Here is a 21,153-nt window from a genome sequence, read left to right as displayed (position 1 = left end):
TTTTGAAATGTAGCATCAATCACTTCAAGTGTCATGCTTACCTGGGGAAAAAAAGCAACTGATTTCCAATGCTATTTCAAAAATGAAATAAATTAACCATAATTTGATTTGGCGAATGTCTGAATTTAAATAAAATCTGAACACTACTCTTTTGATGAGACTGAGGGGGAAAAAATAACATACATACTGAAGCCAAAAGAGCCATTAATGAAATAAAGCAGCACTTTTTAAATTGACACAAGACTTGCTTTTGAAAGTGTAGTTGACACATAACAAGACCAACATCATGACTGTAGTTTTTCATAAATGATTGAAGTTTTTCATAAATGTTTCATGAATATATGAGCATATCTAAGGTTCTGTTACAGGTAACCTGTTTTTTTTTTTATTTTTATTTTTTAAGTGTTTTACTTTTTTTATTCATTTTAAAGAGCCCTACAGTTTACTTTTTTTTTTTAAATCAGTAATGAATTTTAAAACTACAAACATTCTTTGTAGTCTTTCAAATAATATAAGGTTATAAAAGCCAGATAAAAACACGTTTATGATAATAAAATTAATTTATTATTCATTTAAAAGTATATTTTAATTTTAAAAGGGTATTTTAATTAAGTATACCATTTATTTTTAGGATTTAGTATAGCATTCCAACTCTATCAGCACTGTACCTAATTACTGTTACAAAATGTACAGTGAAAAATGAATTATGCTACATAAATATCTAGTATTTACACACACACACCAGCTTTAAATTATATGGATAGACTAGCCCCAATGTGTTTTTTCGTCATACTGCACAAACATACACTGCAACAAAATGTCACATGGTCTGAATCGTGGTTTTTATTTTTATTACTTTGATGCATGAGCCTTTTGAGAAAGAAACAGTGTCCAGGAGGCATGATGGTATATGGGTGCGCTGGGTACTTAAATAAATGAACAGCACTGAGCAGATGTAATGGAAAGGAAAGAGAGAGGAGCAGTTACGCATAGTCAGCACAGATGGGAGCAGCGGAGAGAGAGAGAGAAAGAGAGAGAGATGGGGGCCGTAAAAGATCTGCTGAAAGAAAGCAAGAGCCTTGTGACTTTGGGCCGGATTGATTTTAGCCGTGAAGACCAGGCGACCACACCTCCCACAACGCCCACTCCAGGTCAGGCTGGGGTCCTGTGGCAGGAGGGAGATAGGAGCGGGTGCAGGACGCCCCCGGCTTTAAGGGTCAGGTGAGGTCTATCTGGCAGCTGCTTAAACCTGCCCCGCTACTAACACAGGCACTGTACAAAACGCCCTAGTCCTGAGGGTGAACGCAGACAAGCAGCGTTAGTAAATGTGCTGGGAAAAGTGCACACACACACACACACACATATATAGGGATAACATATGCTATATATGCACTGACTGCTGGGACTTTTAATAGAAGCAAATAATTAAACATCTCTGTTCGACATGAAGCTGTCACTGAGAGACGCTCCTGTAAATTAATTACTTGCGTTGAAGAAAATAATTCTGCCAATGGATGCAAACAATTCATAAGAACTCAAACTTACAGGTCCTGCTGATACACAATAAAACATAAGCTATTCCTAGACAACATCATTCCGCATGCCAAGTACACGTGACCCACATGTAAAGATTGAGCAAATTGAGAAAAAAAAGAAAAAAAAAAGCATTGTCGCGTTGTCTGTGCCTAGTCCTGAATGAGACCCCAGCTGTAGTGAGATTTATTCAAAATGTCTTGCATCTCAGCTATAAATAGTCTCAAAGACCCAGATTCCCAGTTCACTCAGCACACGTGAACGCGCACACACACTCACACATGGAAAAACAGAAATGCTTGTGCAGGCACATAAATATTTGAGAAACAGGCAAATAAAAATCAAATAAATCAACCTCTATGTCGCAATGATCTTACAACACCAATCCCAGCTAAAATAAAATAAAAAGGATTTTGCCAAATACAAATTCAGACTTACAAAATAAAATAAAATAAATTTAAAGCAATACAAAATCACTGATATATAAAAACAAAGCAACTTTCATGATAAGAAACATTAATAAAATGACAGTTATTCTTCACTTAATGCAACCTGGTACTGAAGTATCATACAGTAAAATGAGAATCTTTTCTCCCATAGAAATGAATGACTGATATACTCTGGCTTGATTAGAAAAATAAAACCTGTCTCTTTGTTAGAAAAAAATATGCTTATCACTCAGATGTATTTGCAATTAAATTGACATGGAATGCAATTTGGATAAGGCAAAGGTTAGAGGTGTCACTGAAGGTTAATGGTGGCTCGGTGCGACAGATGAAAGTTAAATGAGATCACTGATCTCAGTCACGTCGAATCTGGATAGAGACATGCACTGGCACATAGGATCTGATGACTGATCAATACCTTAGATTAACTTTTGATTTGATAAATCCCCTTGAATTGTCATCACTTTAGGTGCCGACTCACTGTTTGGAAAAGGCACTGATGTCAATCAAGTGTATCAGATAATCAGGGAATGAAAAGACGCCCAAGGGTGCAGTCTAGCACATTAATGTGAATTACTTTTTTAAAACTTTGCAATATGATCCAAGTTAATCATAAAAGAGATTTAAATATGATCTAAAAAGAGTAATTATAAAAATAAAAAATAAAAAACACAAACATCAAGAAATAAAAATAATCAAGAACTAAAGCAAACAAAATGCATTGAACAGACACATGCACACACAATATGCTGAGCACATGAGGATATCATGTAGCAAAGTCATAAGAGTCAGCAGAATTGTTAATCACACAGTAAAACCACACAAAGAGTTTTATCTCTCCCAAGAAGTGGAACATCAGCTCACACCCTTTTAAACAATTTTAGGATGCATAGTTATATATAGACTACTTTTAGGGTTTATTCAAAATAGATGACATGGCAGATTATTGATTTAAATAGATCATACACAAACTTAAATAGCGACAGATGATTCACAAAAGATGCACGACCAGAACGCCAACACGCAGTGACACTAGTAGACACAATCCCTCTCTTACCACACTGTCCACTTTCATCTGTGTTCCACTTACACTTGGTCACACACACACACACTCACAAACGCCATTTGTGGCAAGCTGCTTGAACATTTATTCCTTACTAACTAGTATCTATTTTTCATGTTACTAGTACCTGTGTACATTTACATTACATTACATTTAGTCATTTTGCAGATGCTTTTATCCAAAGCGACTTACAATTAGGGAATACATAAAGCGATTCTTAACTCTTTCCCTGCCAGGATTTTTGAAAAAAGTTGCCAGCCACCGCCAGCGATTTTGAGAATTTTCACTAAAATTTTATGGCCTCCAGTATATTTTGCTGTATGAATATTTGAATATGCAATGCACCAAAATAAAGATCCTCTACTGTTTTATTCTAGCTTAAAGCATTCTTTTTTTATCAACATTTAATTATAGGTAGGTTTCCTAAAAATGTATAGTTTTGAGCAAAAAGGTGAGAAAATCTAATTTATATCAAAAACTACATCTGGATAATATTCAGTATGATTATCAAAGCATAAATCCAGTTAATCACTTTCATCAACACCTCCAAAGCTTGCACAGACATATACCACTTCCTGGATCAACATTTTACTATGTAACATTATGAAGTTTTCATTTATATGCTGTCTACTGCTGATGATCGCATTATTTTTAATATGCATCTGTTAACATAAGAGATTGCTAATTTCTCCGTCCTGTTCACGTGTGTTTTTGTTCGGGAGGTTTTGTACTCATTCAGAAGATGTGTAATAGCGCCCCCGAGTGTATAACAGTGAAAATACGAAAAGCTGTAAAAACTCGTAAATGGCGGGAAAGCATTGTCTTCTAAAAGAAGAGATAACTCGCCAATGGTGTGGAAAGAGTTAAAGAGGCAAACAGACACAGGAAGTGCTCGTAATAACAAGTTTTAAGCATTGTTTAAATAAGTGCAAGATAGAAAGAGAAGGGATAAATAAGAGAAATACATTTTTTCATTTAGGATTAAGTCAAGTACTGTCGCTTGAAAACTGAAAATTTTATTTAATTAGCATTAAGTAATCCGGTAAAACAGTGACTACTAACTTTTTAAGTTTCACAAGTTCACAAATTCACTGGATTCTATAAGCTACTGTCACTAATAGTGACTTTTATGTATTCCAGATTTACTAGTCTTTTTAGTTACTAGCACCCGCTTAAAAGAAACTATCCCAACTGTTTTGGCTAACATAACTTACCTCAACAGTTACAGTTGCTTTTTCGTGTCTTCCCTAATGACTAGCCCAGACAGCTACATGTACTTTAAAGTTCAATTATACTTGGTAGTCACAACTGAAATATACTAATGTCTAATAAATAGTACCAGTGCCTGGTATATATACTACTTAATGTGATGGTAACTATAGCAAAGGATAGCTATACTAGCACCTAATGAATTACTAGCGACTAGCTTAACAGAAAAAGAGCAAGCATCGAATGAACTTACAAGTCAAATTGAAAAACATAATAGTCACTATCACTAACTAATAAAATACTAATTACTATTAAAAAGTAATAGCAGTAGGTTCTAAGGAATACATGTTAAAACGGCTTGCCACAAACTGCGTTTCGCATATTCGCACTAGATTCCGCGGGTTCGGAGAGGAACGTCGGCGCGCGCGCGCTCACTCACTCACCTGCTGTAAGTACATGAAAGTCAAGGCACAGGAGAGCTGCGGACACATGTCCACGTTCGGCAGGGCGACGCACGTTCCGCCCGTCAAGGGATGCTGCATCGTGTTTGCGTCCGCTCGTCCTGTCCTGTCCGCCGAGTTTCACGGGTTTTTAAAGACTGCTTTAGCAGGATCGGTTGCTGTAACGAAGCCTTGAAGCAGCCAACGGAGTGTGCGCAAACGCGGCTGAATACCGGCTACAAGCGAATGTGGATGCTTTAATTAACACGAGCGTCCCGGTGGTGAGCGAAACACAGCGCGCGTCTGTTTTGTCCGTGATGATTTGAGTAAAGCCCTAGTAAATAAGCAAGAAACTCTATTCAGTCCGTTTCTCGCGCATGTAAATAAACTCACCGACGGGCGAGAGATGCGAGAGTTGGTGACTGGACGTAGAGAAGTTGAAGCGGGTCTGGTTTTCCATTCGCTGTCAGAGGAGTCCGGGCGCACAGTCTGTTTCATTGAGCAGCAGCTGAATCTCCGAGGCGAAGAGATGCGGGGCGGGGGCCAATCCTAAATCACACATTCATTTTTAACGGGGGTGGGGGGATCTCTCCATTTTTTTGCGTGAAACTGAATTGTTCTTATAATTTATTATTATGGAGACACAAAGCGCGCGCACAGAAATGAACTCAGCACGTAAACAAACTGCCATCACATTTGTGTTCCATTAAAATCATTTCATATCAGCCTGTAATGCTTTGTGCTGTGAGGAAGACCTGTCCAACCTAATACCTTTACTGAATTGATATCACTTATAACACTATTTACCATTCCACTGTTCAAACAAAATAAAAGATTTTACTGTGGATCATCACTGGATGAAGCTTGTCTTATAGCACATTGAGTAAAACGTTTTTTTTTTTTTTTCTAGTGTAATATATAAATTTAACCTTAATAGGAACAATTTAACCCTTTAATGGATAGCTAATATTTATTTGCACTTTGTGGTTCAGTTGGACTTAGTACACAATTTTCTTTCTTTCTTTTTAAATTAAAAATAGACCAAACGTTTTTTTGTTTTTTTTTTATTTGTATTATCAGAATTATTATTATCACAAGCTCCTAACAGCTGAGGTATCCATAAAGTTTATTTAAATTTTTCATTCTGTATTGACACAAATAATGTAAATAAAAATCTCTGTTAATGATAGATTGCAAAAAGTGATTTGTTAAACTTGGGAAATGCGTATGTGGGAGAAACCTGTGCTCACCTAACAGTATAAAAACATGTATAAAAATATATCTGTATGAAAGCTTATTAGCATATAAAATAGCATGACAATTTCTGTAAAACATAATTAGATGTTAACATATGTGCTTTACATTTACCATGGTAACAAGAAGTTCTGTGAAAACGTGACAACATGTATGTAATTGTTATAAGGACTAGAACTGTGGTAATTTGCTATTAGACCACTGTTATCAAAAACATGTTTGATATGCAAAATATTGAACAGAAAAAAAGAAAAGAAAAAAATCACTGACATCAGTGCAGAATTGAAAGTGTAATCATAGTATGAACCATCTGAACCATTTTGTTCATGTTTTCCAAAAAATAAATTTGATATTTGGCTATTTTACAATGTAGTTGATCCAGAAGCCCTCTGAAGCTACTGCATCAAAAATAAGCTTGTCTTTTGGAAGAGGGGGAGGGGGATACATTCACTGCATACATCCTGAAACAATGCTGGTGAAAACTGTGTATTTTTGTGAAATGCAGTGATTTTTTTATTTATTTGGTAAAGTTGATTTTTTTTTAAAAATACAAAGAAATAAAATAAAATGACTGGATGAGCCATATCAGTAACTATTTGTGAAAGGGAAGCCTTACACACACACACACACACACACACACACAAAAAGGTTCAGCCAACTGAGACAGCGACATATAAGGGCAACACAAGAGAGTATATGCTTCTCTGAATAAAAGAACATTTGTGTGCACACTAGGCCAAATGTGAGGTACTAAATAATTAATTAAACTACACACAAATGTTTGAATTTATTGTTCATCAAGCTTCTTTTAAAAGCACTCTGGCCTTATCTTCCTATCAGCAGCAAGGTCTTTATTGTAGATTCATTAACAGCTGTTAAATGTTAAATACAACTGATATTCAACCGACGGGCCGACCAAGGTCTAAGCAGGAAGTGCAAAGATATACAGTAGGGGGAAAAGGAATTTGAATTATTCATGTTCTTTCTCTTTAATCTTTTTCTCTCTCTCTTTGCGCCACGTTACAACCTAAGGTGACTCGCAAATCCATAACAAGATTTCATATCCTTGTTACTTTAAAAGAGCGGAGTCATAAAAATCAATGTTTTTCTATGTTGCACGAGGAGCCGTAATTAAAAAGGGCTTCTGAGGAGCCGGCAGACATGTATTATGGAGAGGGCAGCAGACTGCTTTGCTCCATTTTACTCTTTTTCTTCTCCACCCCACTCATAGCCTGAAGGCAAGTCTATTTCTTCGCCCTCCCCATCCATAGACGTCTTCTCAGCCTTCCCTCATGCATTCCTCCAATTTTTTTTTTCTTGTCTTGATGCTACAGAGTACAAAATACTAACTGGCCTGCCAACCAGTGCATCTTTTTTTTTTTTTTTTTAATAAATAAAAGAGCATTCGGCCAGCGTTTCATCTCAGATTGTAGTGTTTATTTCGCTGCATGTCACTGTGCCTTTGACATGTGATGAGGCATGGTTGCCCTTTGCAGTGCATCTGTTGTCTTCGCCTTTACTGAATAAATAAGCAGGGACTGCATATTGAGAGAGAGAAACCTGGTTTATCTCTTTGTTTGTCAGTGATGGCTCTCTCTCAGATTTCTTGTGTACATTGTGTTATTGGTCTGTCTGTGATGGGCAGAAAGACGGAGAGAGAGGGTGGAGGGAAGAAGCAACAACGTTTCTAAAGCTTGTGTGCTTTTTCTTTTTGCATTGCATGGTACCGGAGAACTGCCGAATGTCAAATTCATTCAAAGAATAGCACGATTCTATTAATACCGAAATGAGCGAAAGCTTTGATCTTTGCCATGCTGAAAACTGGTGAAGTTTTTAGGTTACTTAGATAACAGTTTGCTACATACTTCTACATCATATCTACTGGCATTAAAAATGATTGTTCATCCAAAAATGAAAATTCGGTCATTATTTACTCATGGTTGTTTTAAACCTGCATGACTTTTTCTTCTATGGAACATACAGTAAGGAAGGTATTTTAAACAATGTTTCAACTGTTTATTTCCTAAACAATGAAATTCTATGAAACATATTAAAAAATAAGAAACAAAAGTATTTTCAAAATATCTTCTTTTGTGTTCCATAGAATAAAGTCATACAGGTTTGTTATGATATGAGTGTGAGTACTTAAAAACAGAATATTTGATTTGGGTGAACTATCCCTTTAAGACATTTCTCTGAGTGAAAAAGAAATTCAGTATTAAGTCATGTAGGGCGGGACTTCACGGCATCCATTGGGATTTGTTGGAATTGTGTCAAGTGAGCAATAATATCATTGGCGAATATTATTTTCCCCACCTGCACAGCCTTGGTTACATCAGCAGAGGCGGAGAAAGTTATTACAATTTGCTGAAAGTTATACTTAGATTAACATGCACAGAATAACATACAATAAGACCATGAACAATTTTGGAAAGTAAATAAATACAGCTTTGGATAGAAAGTATATTTTGGCCAAAAAAAATAAATAAAATAAAATAAAAAATTGGCCCTTTTCCACTTAGAGGGAACTGAACATACAGTATTACCGCTGTTAAACGATTTCCACAATATGTGCTTTTATATAACAGCACAACAACACTAGAAACTACCCCAGAATAAGGAAGAAACCATTTAAGAAGAGAAGAAAATTTAATCATACCCTGAGCTGGAAAACAGTTCACGGTTATTTCAAGCTTTTACTGTTTAGATTGAATTTCACAGACATTTTATAGCTTTGGTAACTGACAGAAGAAGTGAGCTCTGTGTAATAACTGTTATTTTGTGCCGTGATACATGTCAACACTAATAAGAAGGGCCTGTTACATATGCACCTGAAGTAAAAAAAAAATACTTGTCAGTGGCTAATCCTTAATACTTATTTTTCTTTGCTGTTGCTCATTTGCAATACATGCTTGACGCTCTGTTGTGGCGTTATCAGTTAGATATGACAAACACGAATACAAATCCCTAAAGCAGACTGCTTCCCACCACACCACAACAAATTGACTCTCCTGATAAAAGGGAACATGGTTGGTGGTCTCCATTATGGTTTTTTTTTTATTATTAATGACAAGCTCTCGAATATGCATCAACAGGAAAATAAAGTCAAAGATGGAGATTTGTTTTGCTAAACAACAAGCAGCACGTACAGTACTTGTGATATTTTTGATCAAAATGACAACTAATATCACCTCATCATCAAACTTAGAGGGCAAAACACCAAAGAGATGACAAGGAAAATCCATATACAAATGACAAACAGCACATCCCTCAGAAGCTTGTGACAAACCACAGCAGCTTTCGGAGGTGCAACGCAACTTTTGGTGTGTTTAGATCCCTCTGAGTGTCTGAGTAAATGAGCTGTGGCAGTGTTTGCCACATTGTCATTTAGGATCAGGTTGGGTGTATTTCAGTAGCAGGGTGCTGAGCTACAGGCCCTGGCTCCATTTCAGCCTGTGCACCCGATGTGAGCATCACCATCGCTGACAGACTAATAAGGAAGGACTGGCTGCCTCCACCCCGTGTCAGGAAGTTGACAGGACTGCAGCAGGTGCTGAACGTGTAGGGAAGATTGATGAAGTCACATGGAGGTGGATTGCAGGGAGCTGGCTTGGTCATTGTTAGTGTTATTTTTCATTACGATCCCAGCTTGCTTAATGTAAATCCTAAATCAGGATGATGGCTAACATCCTCAGCCACAGTGTGATGGGTTTTGTGCAGAAAAATCAGCCATTATCTAGCTGGGCTGAGAGAGAATCGATGAGCCAGGCGTTGGGGCTGTGATGGCTGAGACTCAATGTAAATAGTATTGTTTGTTTGAATGTAGGCAACTTCTCCAATCTTTTCCAATGGGAAAATAAAATAAAAAATGCCATAAACGAATAGGAGTGATATATTTTCTCCATTCGGGGCTGGAAATAGAAACCCGGGACCGCGGCAAGGCAAGAAGTCTGGCGCGGTTACGGACTGCATAGGAATTCAAACCGTCCGTCTCCTGATATGTGACACTTTTCCAAACGCCACAGACGGCCACATCAGTGACGATCAGCGCCGGGAGGCTAATCAGAGATTCCTTGCCGCTCTTTTACTTTGCACATCGCACAATTTGGAAAAGTCAGTTTACATGACAGTAATTACGGAAACAGATGGGGCTCCAGCAAAAATACGATGGCGCAGAGACAATGGGCCCAATGCATGGGGGACTTTCGGGGGCAATGAGGAGTGCAGGCAGATTGCATGGCAGCTGAGTCTGCCTTTCATTAGCACTTGAGTGTGCGTCTGGAAGCAACAGAAATGCGAGTCGTTTGTTACCCCGCTGCTGTCTGCGCTAGGGGCCTGCAAATTGATTACTGGGTGGGACGAGGCAAGCGATCCTTAGCACCTCCACACAGCTGGTTACCTAGAGCAGAAGCTGCAGAGACGCTAGTTGTCCACCCCCAGCTTTGGCTTGACAGCAGCTGCTGATCTGCGCTCATTTCAATGCATTAAGACTTTGCTGTCTTTTTAATTGGCAACAAAAACTATCACATCTCACCGTTAATCATCTCTGTAGAAACGTGCGGGGAAAAAAGAATCAGTGTCTTTTCTTCTTTTTTCTATTTTCTCCCTTTTTTCTCTCTTCTAGTGTTCCCATATATAAAAACCAAAACCATGGAAACAGAATATCCTTTAAATAGAAGGTAAACACTCAGAAAAGATGGAGGCTAGCGGTAGAGTGCTAATTAGATGTTTGTGGGTGCTAGAATCATAAGTAATGCTGAAGTGTTTTTCTACCAATTAGTACTTCGGCTCATAATCGAAACCCCAAAGGTTTCCAGAGCAAATATATACGGGCTATTAAAAAACCCCAAAGCACTAAAAGGATGTTTGTACAAACAGGGATAGGGGAAGGGTTGCGGACAGGGCCGTGTGGAGGGTATGCGCTCTTTATGCCCAGACGGCGATTCGGAGCGACATCTTAGAGAGCTGGGGCAAACGCCGTGGATGACTTCCTCGTGCTTTCACCAGGCACTGCCATTAGAGTGCTTTAGCTTCCATTAACGTGTCACTTTCCTTTGCTGCAGAGCCCGTGAGGAGGGGGCGATTCGTTCTGACAGGACCAGGGGCTGTCACATGCAGTAACGGTTCAGCACCGACCAACAGGAAAAGCCTCGGAGCTGACGGATCCACGATCCATCAGAGCTGACGTGTGGGCCTCCTCCACCACAGATCTGACTGAGGCGCGTGGACAGGAGTCCATTAATTAACCGCTTAATATGTGGAGCTCTGAAAGTCCTGCACCGCTGAGCATGGCGCTGTCTTGGTTTGAGTGAGTTAAAATGAAAAACATACACCACGTAAAGAAAGATTCACACCAGTAATGAAAAACCTTACCAACGATGACATAAATGACATAAAAGGGATTCAGTCTGCTTATGTGTTACATTTATATAGACATTCTATAATTAGTGGAAGGGTTCTGCCATTCTAATAAGAACCGTTTCAAATCCAACAAAATTCACTGACAAAAATATTCATTATCAAAGCATGTTTTGATTTTGTCAACGATAACAAAGGATGTGGTGGAAAATGGTAAAAAAACATAATGGTATTTGTATTTTCAATAAATATAAAATAACTAAATATTACTAATAATATCAAATAATATTTACATAAAAAAAAAAATCTAGTGAGCTGTGAGCCACATTTGAAGTTAACTGGTTTCACTGACGTCTCCATCTACGGTATAATACAACAGCGGGTCCGAGTACATCAATATTGAGACAGTCTTGCGAAAGGATGCTGTGTTGAAGTCATTAGCATATCATTAATTAGCTTCCCACTTCCTTATGAAGATTGCAAAAGAGCAAAGGCCCTCCGGAGGGACTCGCCTTCATTTAAGTGGCAGCGTGAGGTAAGGAACAATTGGAGGAATACTTGTCTCCCGAGACCACTCCCTGTAATCATCAGCTGCTGCTCTGAGACACGCCCTGCTCATTCATACACCCGCTCACACAACCAACCCGCCATGGCACCTGGAATTCAAATGCAAGCTAACCCAGCAGCTGGCAAATTATATCAAAATGTCTGATGTTAGTGCTGAACTTCGGAGCCAGTCAGTCTTACTAAAAGGAGGACAGATGGTACCATTTCTTCTCTTACTTTTAGTGTGTACAGGCAAACAAACCGGCTTCACCGTCATGATGTTTTATGAGATTTGACAGAACAAAATCTTTGATGAAAACCATTACGGACATCACACACCAACTGAAGCAATCTTTAAATAAACTTCTGCTAGATTTAGCCTATTCTAACATATTAGCAATGTTACTACTTAAAGGCATTATTTATCCAAACAAATGTAAATTTTGTCATCATTTATTTTTCTTTGTCATTCCAAACCTGCATCACTTACTGTCTTCTGTGAAACGAAAGATGATGATTTGAAAGAAAAAAAAAAGCCCATACAATAAAAGTCAATGGGGTCCGGAAGTCACTTGGCCTACTGGCTGCTTGGAAATTATAATTTTAGAAGAATTATTTGTATATATGGGAGTTTGCAGCAGTGACAACAGCACTGCTTGTAGTATATGTAGTGAATGGTTCAGTTTAGGTTTCCCCTACAGTTTGTATAGTTGGTATGTTCCACCATACTGTGAGCGGAATGCACAATGCACTAGTTAAGAAGCCTAGCACGAGAGCTATTCTGTGTACATGTCTTTATGCAATGATTTAATTAATTAACCGCGACTGTCTGGTGAAGTCTGCTGTGGAGCTCGCCTCAGTGCAGGCTCAGCAGAAGTGTGCATCGAGGGCGCATAGTGGCTGCAAAGGTGGTGATCGCGGGGGCCATTGTAAGTCCGCAAGACCACAAGCATGTATGTAGTGTGGAATTTAGGAAAGGGACTTGATGTGTGCCATTTGGGGGATGGCATTAAAGTTCTTTGGTGGTCTTGCACTAACTTGACTTTTGTAGTGATTTGGTGGGAACAAACATGCCTCTGTTAATAAGAAATATGAAATCAGGAGGATTAGTCTGTATGGGCTGGATAAAGCAAACCAGCATCTCACTAGTAAAGTTTATATGGATGACGACTGGAAGTAAAGACAATTACAGTGACATACAGGAGTTTATATACGGGCATCAACACTCACGCTTACTGTGCTGTTCAATGATCATGTTGAGCCTTCAGATTGCCACATTCAACAAATTCAGAATGTTTTTATTTGCTTTTTTACTTTGTATTTTGCTCTGTTTAATAATTATAAAAAGATATATTAGAATTATTATAAATAATTCTGTATAATTCTATAAATAAATAAATAATAAATAAAAAGAATAATTCTCACGGTCTTTGCTGTTGCACTGTATACACAAATTGTGAATGATGAAAAGGGGAAAAAATAGTTTTTAATTTATCTTGCAGCCTGCAGAATATATAGTTTTCTGTGAATCATCCTCAATCTTGAACTTGGTAAAACAATTATCTTAGTTTACAATGTTTCAAGTCTTAATACTTTTCCTTTTGTTATAATGGGATAAATCATTCCGGGATGTATACTAAAATTGTTGGATGTGGCACCCTATCTAGAAAATTGTCCACCAGCCACCACTGCTCCTACTGTATATAATTGCATGTTACTAATGAAGAAAAACTGACTGGATGTGTGCAAGACATATGACAACATTTACAGGATGCATTGAGAAGGAGCCCAAATTACACTCATGGGCTAAGTGATGCTGACATAGTTATGGTCAATGGTATTGGCACAGAATCGGTGTAACAAAAAATTATTTGTGATTGTATATAGTTCTGAAGTAGGAAAAGATGTTTAGTTCCCACTTTAAGTGAACCTTAGTTCCCAGGACATCTACAAGATGAATTAAAATGCTGATACTGTAAAAAAGAGGGGAGACATAAAGACATGACAATATGACTGAAATGTTAAAGTGTTTAAAAAAAGAAAAGAAAAAAGAAAGGAAACACGTTTATTCTGTGGCACTTAAATTATTATTATATTTTTTGTCTGGAGCCCTGCTCACGCTGCTCATTAAAGGCCTCTCCATTTGTTTGCTCACCGCAAAGGTCCTTAAATCTGCCACAACATACAAAAAGAGGCCAATTCCACTTTTCCCTGTGGTGTTAATTGAGGGAGCACGCTCTCTCCTGATTAATTATGTTGATGTATAAGAAACATCCTCTTTCCAGTGCTGCATAAAAAGAAGTTCAGTCTGAGCTTCCTCAAAGCAATGCACAATGAGCTCAACTATAGGCTGTAGATTACATCTGGACATCATGTCAGTGTCTTATTATGACAGGCCTTGTCCGGAGTTTTCAGCCCTCTGTCGCCCAGGGGCAAATGGGATCAAGCTCTATCCGGACAGAGATAAATTCACTTCTTGAGTGCAAGCATTTCTTGAGGGATGCAATCCGAGGGTTAACGTGATGTAACATGATATTGTGTGTTACAAATAATGCAAGGTGTTAATAAGTGAATTGCGAAACAAGCAGAGAGACCGACAGAAATGGGTAGAATTATCCGGTGAACATGTTGAGGAAAACACACACACACACACACACACACACACACACACACACACACACACACACACACACAATGCTCTGACATGCATAGTCTTAAAGCTGGCTTGCAGTAATTACCCAGCTGCTGAACTACTAGGGTGGCAGGAATGAAAATGAGTACCAATTATTAAATGCACCACAGAGAAGATAGAACACTACAGGAGGCCCACAATGGGACTCATGTTGCTTTGCCATAGCTCCATAAATGCTAAACGACTCAGAAAAGCATTAATATTCCAACTGTTCCATCACTGATTCCAATTTAAAAGAAAAGCAAGCATCTAGATATCATTCCAGTCAATGAGACGCCTTTAAAAACTATTGCGTTAGTCGCCTGATGCATTCCAATGAAGGTTTCACACCCGTATGGAATGCATTTCACTTCCTCTCAGAGTGTGAGACAACAGGAAATAGCCACACACTGCATCTAACCACCAATAAATGTGAAATAGTGGATCTGCGTAATTGTACCCACTCAACAAGGTGTGTGGATTAAAACATAATACCTGAAGGAAAGAGATCCAGCAACACTTGTGGTCAAAAACTTAATTAACATCTTTAAACAGGGTTTTCCACACCTTGGTTAACTTCAAATTCAAGGACCTTTCAAGGACTTTCCAGGTCCAATACCCTCAAATTCAAGGACTTAATGTGGGGACACATTTCAAGTGAGAACAAGGTTACATCGTGTTACCTTAAATGAGTCATATGACGTTGCTAAAAAGAACATAATGTTTTGTATTTGGTGTAATGCAATTTGTTTATGCGGTTTAAGGTTCAAAAAACATTATTTCCCACATAATGTACATTATATTGCTCCTCTATGCCCCGCCTTTCTGAAAGGCGTTGATTTTTACAAATTGCATCGTTCTGAGAAAGTGAGGTATACACTGATCGGCCAGCTTTTCAGTGCATTGTGATTGGCTGATGAAATGTTACACCCCTTACCATACTGTGATGCCGTCTCCCGGCGCGTTGAGAAAAAAACCAATAAAACCCATTACAAACGAGGAATTTGTGCATCCAGAGGGGACATAATTACTGTTTATAATGACTTATACTGTGTTATCACGCCGCGTAAACACAAAACCAGGTTCCATGTCTGCATTTGTGATCAGAGAAACGAGAAACAACAAGCGCCACTCCACACTGCTCAAAACTCGCGTTTGAATCATCAGTGGCAAATTCTTTAAATATAAAAAAAAAACGTACTAACAGGCTGTGAGTCAGAAGCACCAGACTGTCCTTGCAAAGTTGGAATTGCCCCACTTTATAGAAACAGCCTTTGTGTGTAGACAGCATTGTAGGCTTCTTTACCAGGAAACAGTCCTCCATAAAATGAGCTGCACACATCTGAATATTCGGGTCGAACTGTTCTGGAACAGTGTTGTAAATACAACTTAACTACTGATTTCTAGTTGTGTTCTCTTTTGGAAGGCCAAACAAAGTAGTTTCACTTTCACAACGAAACACACAGCGTCACACACGACAGACTTGAGGGCGTGGACAAGTCTTAACTTTTATAAAGAACATCTCTTTGGGGATCGTATCTATTCATGAACAGCTTGTAACACTTCAAAGAGAAATTGCATCATATGACCTCTTTAAGATACACAGTTTTCTTGTGTCAATACTTTTTTGCATTTATTTTTGGCCATATGACAGAGATCTGATACTCTATTTGTTGTATTTCTGTTTTGCATAAAATTGAAGAATATTCAGTACATCCTATACTGTATTCTAAAATGATCTGATATGAACTTTTGCATTAGGGTTGCCAACTTCAGAAAATGAAAATAAGGGACAACTGTGTTTCTTTATAGGGAAATGGGGACAGAAAAAGGGACACTCAAAATATTTGTTCTGTACCACAGAGTATGTTATTCCATGTCTACAGTTAAGTATGTGTATAAAAGGTGTATAAAAGGTTCTCAGAAATAATCACATTTGTTTTGCTTAACCTATGTACAATTATTCTAAAAATAAAGTTTAATGTCATACAAAAAATGTCACGCATGTTATACACAAAGCATCGGCCTGAATAAATTTTTACCTCTATAGAATTATGACTGCACAAGTGGTGTAGTAATTCAGGAGGTAAATATACTGTGAAATTACATAGGCTACAATATGGCATAACATTTTGAAAGGATAACAACTGAACGTCTATGAAACTTCAATCAATAAAGCATTTTTTTTTTTAAAACAATGACATTAAAAATTTTTAACTAAAATGTTATTGCAACCATATAGCCAATGATTTCATGAAAATTAATATTTTTCAATTAAAGAGAACTTGGAGTGTGTGGACTGCTTTTGGTGCTTGAATTTGTTCTTCAATATTAATGAGATCCATTAATATTGCATCCATTTATATTATAACCAAATTTTGTTTCTTTATATAACAACATTAACTTACAATACTGAAAGATGTCTTTCCTCAGGTAGATTGCATTTTTCTTGCCTAGCTGGATGTTGTGCTTATGATCAATAATCACGTTCTTTGCATTCATCCAAATTGATTTGGCAAAACCAAAACACGGGTGGTGAAAGGGATTGCTGTTAGCGCGAGCCCCACTCGCTGTGAAGTGGGAGCGACCAGGTGGCAGAGGATTGTGTAAGGTCTTAAAGCCTTCCTTGAGAGGCTACATTCACAATTCAAACAATTTTTTTGTGCAAAAAAAAAAGATTAATTTGTTATTTGTATGGTCTAGATGGCCATACGGCGTATGCCTGCGAATACAGTACAAACTGAATTCCATATAGCTTTCATACAGAACGCTTCTCTGATGCCTTAAATCCGTGACAATTCCATATTAGGCTATACGGAATGGCTGGCAACCCTATTTTGCATAGACTTTATTGAAAAGAGCTTAGGCTCATGTAAGTTTTAAGATATATGAATATGCTTTTAAGTTTTTCTAGCCTAATGGGTTTACATTATCTTAACAAGCAAAGCAATTCAACATTAATTTTGTGGTGAGTCTGTGAAACTTTGAGGTACCATCGTAATAGTTCTGTGTGCGTGTGAACGTCCTGGCAACGTACAACACAAAGTAACACTTAACGTAATGCATAAATGCACTTAACTAACGTAAATCAAGCAAGCATAGGCATAGGCCACAAAGTGTTGGCGGAATGACACATTAGCGGATCAGAGGGAATAATATGGAATTTTTTTTCCAGAAAATTTCTTGCACAAAATAAATTCAAGAACTTTCAAGGACCTGTATCTATGCATGTTTATTTTCAAAAACTTTCCAGAGCCTTGATTTTTTTTTTTTTTTCAGATTCACAAACTTTCAAGGATTTCAAGGACCCGTGGGAACCCTGTTTAAAATAATAGGACAACATAACAACATCAACATAAATAATACAGGACAAGTGGCTTAGAAAATACAAATACAAATACAATACAAAAAAAAAAAAAAAAAAAAAAACTAAACATTTTAATGAATTGTTGTTGTTAAGCAGTAACTGATTGCAATAGAACTACTTTAATTACATTTTTTATAGTTTGTCTTAGACTGAAAAAAATGGTATAATTTTCACTCAGAAGTTACTATACTTCTATAACAGAAGTTAACTTCACAGTTAATTACAAAGCAAGGTAACACATCGATGCAAAATTCACCATGTGGATTTCTTAGAATCTCCACACACCACACGCTGAATTAATCATGAAATTTTAATTAGAAAGGCTTTTTTTTAATGTTTTTTTTACAGTATACCTTTCTGGCAAATAATATTTTTTTTTTTCTAAACCTTAATACATTTTGTTAGCTTCATGCTTAAATAAAAAAACAGATCAATATGGCCAAAAAATGACTACTGCCTAAAAAACTGCCAATGATTAAGAAAAAACCCCGCAAAAAAAACATTGACCGCAGGTATTGCTCAGTCTGTTTCCACCAATAAATGTGAAACATTCATTCTATTTTTCTTCCTTCCTTCATTCTTTCTTTCTTTCTTTCTTTTTTAAGGCTACTCCTCTTGTGGTGCACAACGACTCTCTTACCATTCACACTATATTATCCTGGGACTTATTAGGTAGCTATATCGTGCCAGCACTCATACTAAGATAACCCTTACCTGGTCTTATCGCCGGCACACAAAAGCATGGGATCAAATAGGCCTCCATGTAATCCATCTTTGTCAGCGGCATTACGGAAATTACCTGTCACAACCATCATGGTGGAGATTGTGTGATTAAACACAAACTTTAGAAATAAATGCCCAGGGGTAGCAGAACAGCAAAGTATATTTCAATTGAGACCCCCCCACCCCCCACCATCACTCATTAATTGCTCAATTCTACACGGACGAATTACAAATTATACAATGTTCTCCCTTTAAAAAAAAGAGGCCCGACAGAATGTGGGAGATCATCACAGACTATTGCTTGTAGCCGCAGAATGATCTTTCATTATCTTTAATTCAGATAGGCAGTGTTTTCTGTCATTCCGCTGGGCTTCGTGACAGAGCTGGAATTGCTGTTTCTAAAATAGAGCTGAGAAGTTAAATGGATTTAATCTTTTGTTCACCGCAGTCTTGTGTGCAGGCCGCACTTAATGGAAATGAGTGTCTGTGTCTGACAAGATTGGAGGTGCACGTGGTGACCTGTAGCTTAAAAGAGAACTGCTGTAATTCATAGTACAATTAAAAGACGTTGTCACATCAAGCTCTCGCTCCTTTTTTCTGGTCTGCACCTACCGTCTCAGTTCCACAGAGAAGCTGAAGCTAATTAAATTAATGTTTAGACAAATGTCACATTCCAACACACAAACTTTTTATGCTTACATCCTTGTGCTCTTATCTTAATTGAGTCCGCACATACCTGTACACATTTACAGAAACTGAAAAAACAGTAAAGTGTTTTATAATTACATTTATTTAATTAGTATATGCATCAGATAATGTGTAGCGAGCTAATGTTTTTGTACAATGTTTACATCCTGACAATACATATAAAAATCTTGTTAAGTGTTCAAAGTTAAAAGTATAAAGGTTATTGTGGCTCTATATCTGAGTGTCATGGTCACCAAGTGCCTTTATTATCAGGCTTTTTTGCTTGAAATCTGTTCACGCAAGTTTCCAAATGCACTATTTACTGCTGACAGAAATCATTTTTTGAGCATTCCAAACTGTGTGGCTTATATTTTCGTTGAGTTGTTTATTTTTCAACTTCTGTTTACAAGGTTAGCTTAAAGGTTCACTCAATTTGGATGAAAGACCTTGCAAAATTGCAGAATGACCTTGTTCTGCAGCATTCTCAGGCAGCAACAGACAGGAATAGGAATAGAAATATTCAAAATTTAATCCCAAGGATTCACTCTGACTCCAAAGGAATATTTTGTCCTTTGAGAAATAATTCATGCAATATGTGTGGCAATGAAAATGATATAAGGTTAGGCATTAGATATTGATATAATAACTTATTTAGTGTTATTCATTTAATGGACTCGATTATGTCAAATTTAACATTTCTTTAATAAATTATGAGATGAGTGAGAGTAAAAATGTCACCTCATCTTTATGGATCAAAGTATTATTCTATGCCTATCAACTGTTCCCATAATTCTGATTAATACCCCTGTCCGTTTCTTAGGGGAAATATATTCATAGTCACACTGTCATTTTTACCGCATCTTTTTTCATAGTCGACAAATCTGCCTTTAAAAATTCAGAGGTCTCAACACATGCTGTATGGAAGAGCCTATTTTGGTCCCGGTTTCACTGTGAACTTTGCGCACTGGTTTATTCCTGAGTGATCAAAAAGTGCCAAACTGTCAAAACCCAACAGTCCCGAAGACCAAGGTACAGCACATTTGATTTTTCAAGTCATCGTATACACAAACAGCCCTGCACAATAGAGAACTTTTTATTCTTCAAATCCCTTTAATGTCTAGGTCTTCGCTGAAGTGCTACTTTATAAGTTCTGGGGTCAGTAAATAAGAGTATTATTAAACATGGCTGTCAGCAAACCAAACAAGCCGAAGCGGTGGACAGCTTCCTACTAAATTATTTACAGCACGACATGCAGCATGAATTTGTTATTCTGTTTCTTTAGGTCCCACTATAACAATGCAGAGCTGCGGCATATCTCTGCTCTTCTGCTCTGCACGTTACACCCATATGCCACTGCTAGAAGCACGTGGACGCAACCAAAGATCATTAGCTTCAGAAGCGGCAGGAAACACTCAAAACTAAGAATACGCCAATCAATGAGACGGACTCAATGAGATCAGTGAGATTCCAGACCACCGTGTGTGTGTGCTTGTTTATTAATTATTTTGCTAATTTGCTTAAACAGTGTTCAAATTAATTCCCCCCCAAAAAGAAAAAATTCCAATCAATCTTGTGTCTAGTATCTTGAGAGGATACATTTACTAACTGAGTGAGATAATAAGACTTGTTTTCAGAACAAAATAAAATTACTAAATTTATCATTTTACTCTGCAAGTATGCATTAAGGCAGTAAAGACATTTAAATTGCTACAAAAAATATATTGTTGCTTTCTTTTTTTCTATTCAACAAATCCTGAAAAAAAAAAATTATTAAGCATCACTTTTTTTTTATTTTATTTTGCATTTTTAGCATATTTTAGGATATAAAATAATATTTTAATGATTTCTAAAGGATC

The 21,153-nt window shown here is 37.3% G+C and overlaps 1 protein-coding gene across 8 annotated transcripts in view; it reads right to left on the bottom strand.

The window, feature by feature from the left end:
• LOC109059809 (RNA binding protein fox-1 homolog 1) overlaps positions 1–21,153 on the bottom strand; it is a 234,599-nt gene that overhangs the window by 110,172 nt on the left and 103,274 nt on the right. Inside the window, exon 1 of one of the 8 annotated variants that reach the window (XM_042725680.1) lies at positions 5,085–5,225. The exons of 6 other annotated variants lie outside the window; for them this stretch is intronic. In XM_042725680.1, coding sequence (XP_042581614.1) covers positions 5,085–5,189 — 105 coding nt within the window. In that variant the 5' untranslated portion in view covers positions 5,190–5,225. One more of the 8 variants, XM_042725685.1, reaches the window with a different exon arrangement.

This window comes from Cyprinus carpio, chromosome A3, assembly GCF_018340385.1.
Source record: "Cyprinus carpio isolate SPL01 chromosome A3, ASM1834038v1, whole genome shotgun sequence".
Taxonomy (NCBI): domain Eukaryota; kingdom Metazoa; phylum Chordata; class Actinopteri; order Cypriniformes; family Cyprinidae; genus Cyprinus; species Cyprinus carpio.
Note: the sequence above shows the minus strand (reverse complement) of the source record. Positions and strands in the feature narration are given on the sequence as shown.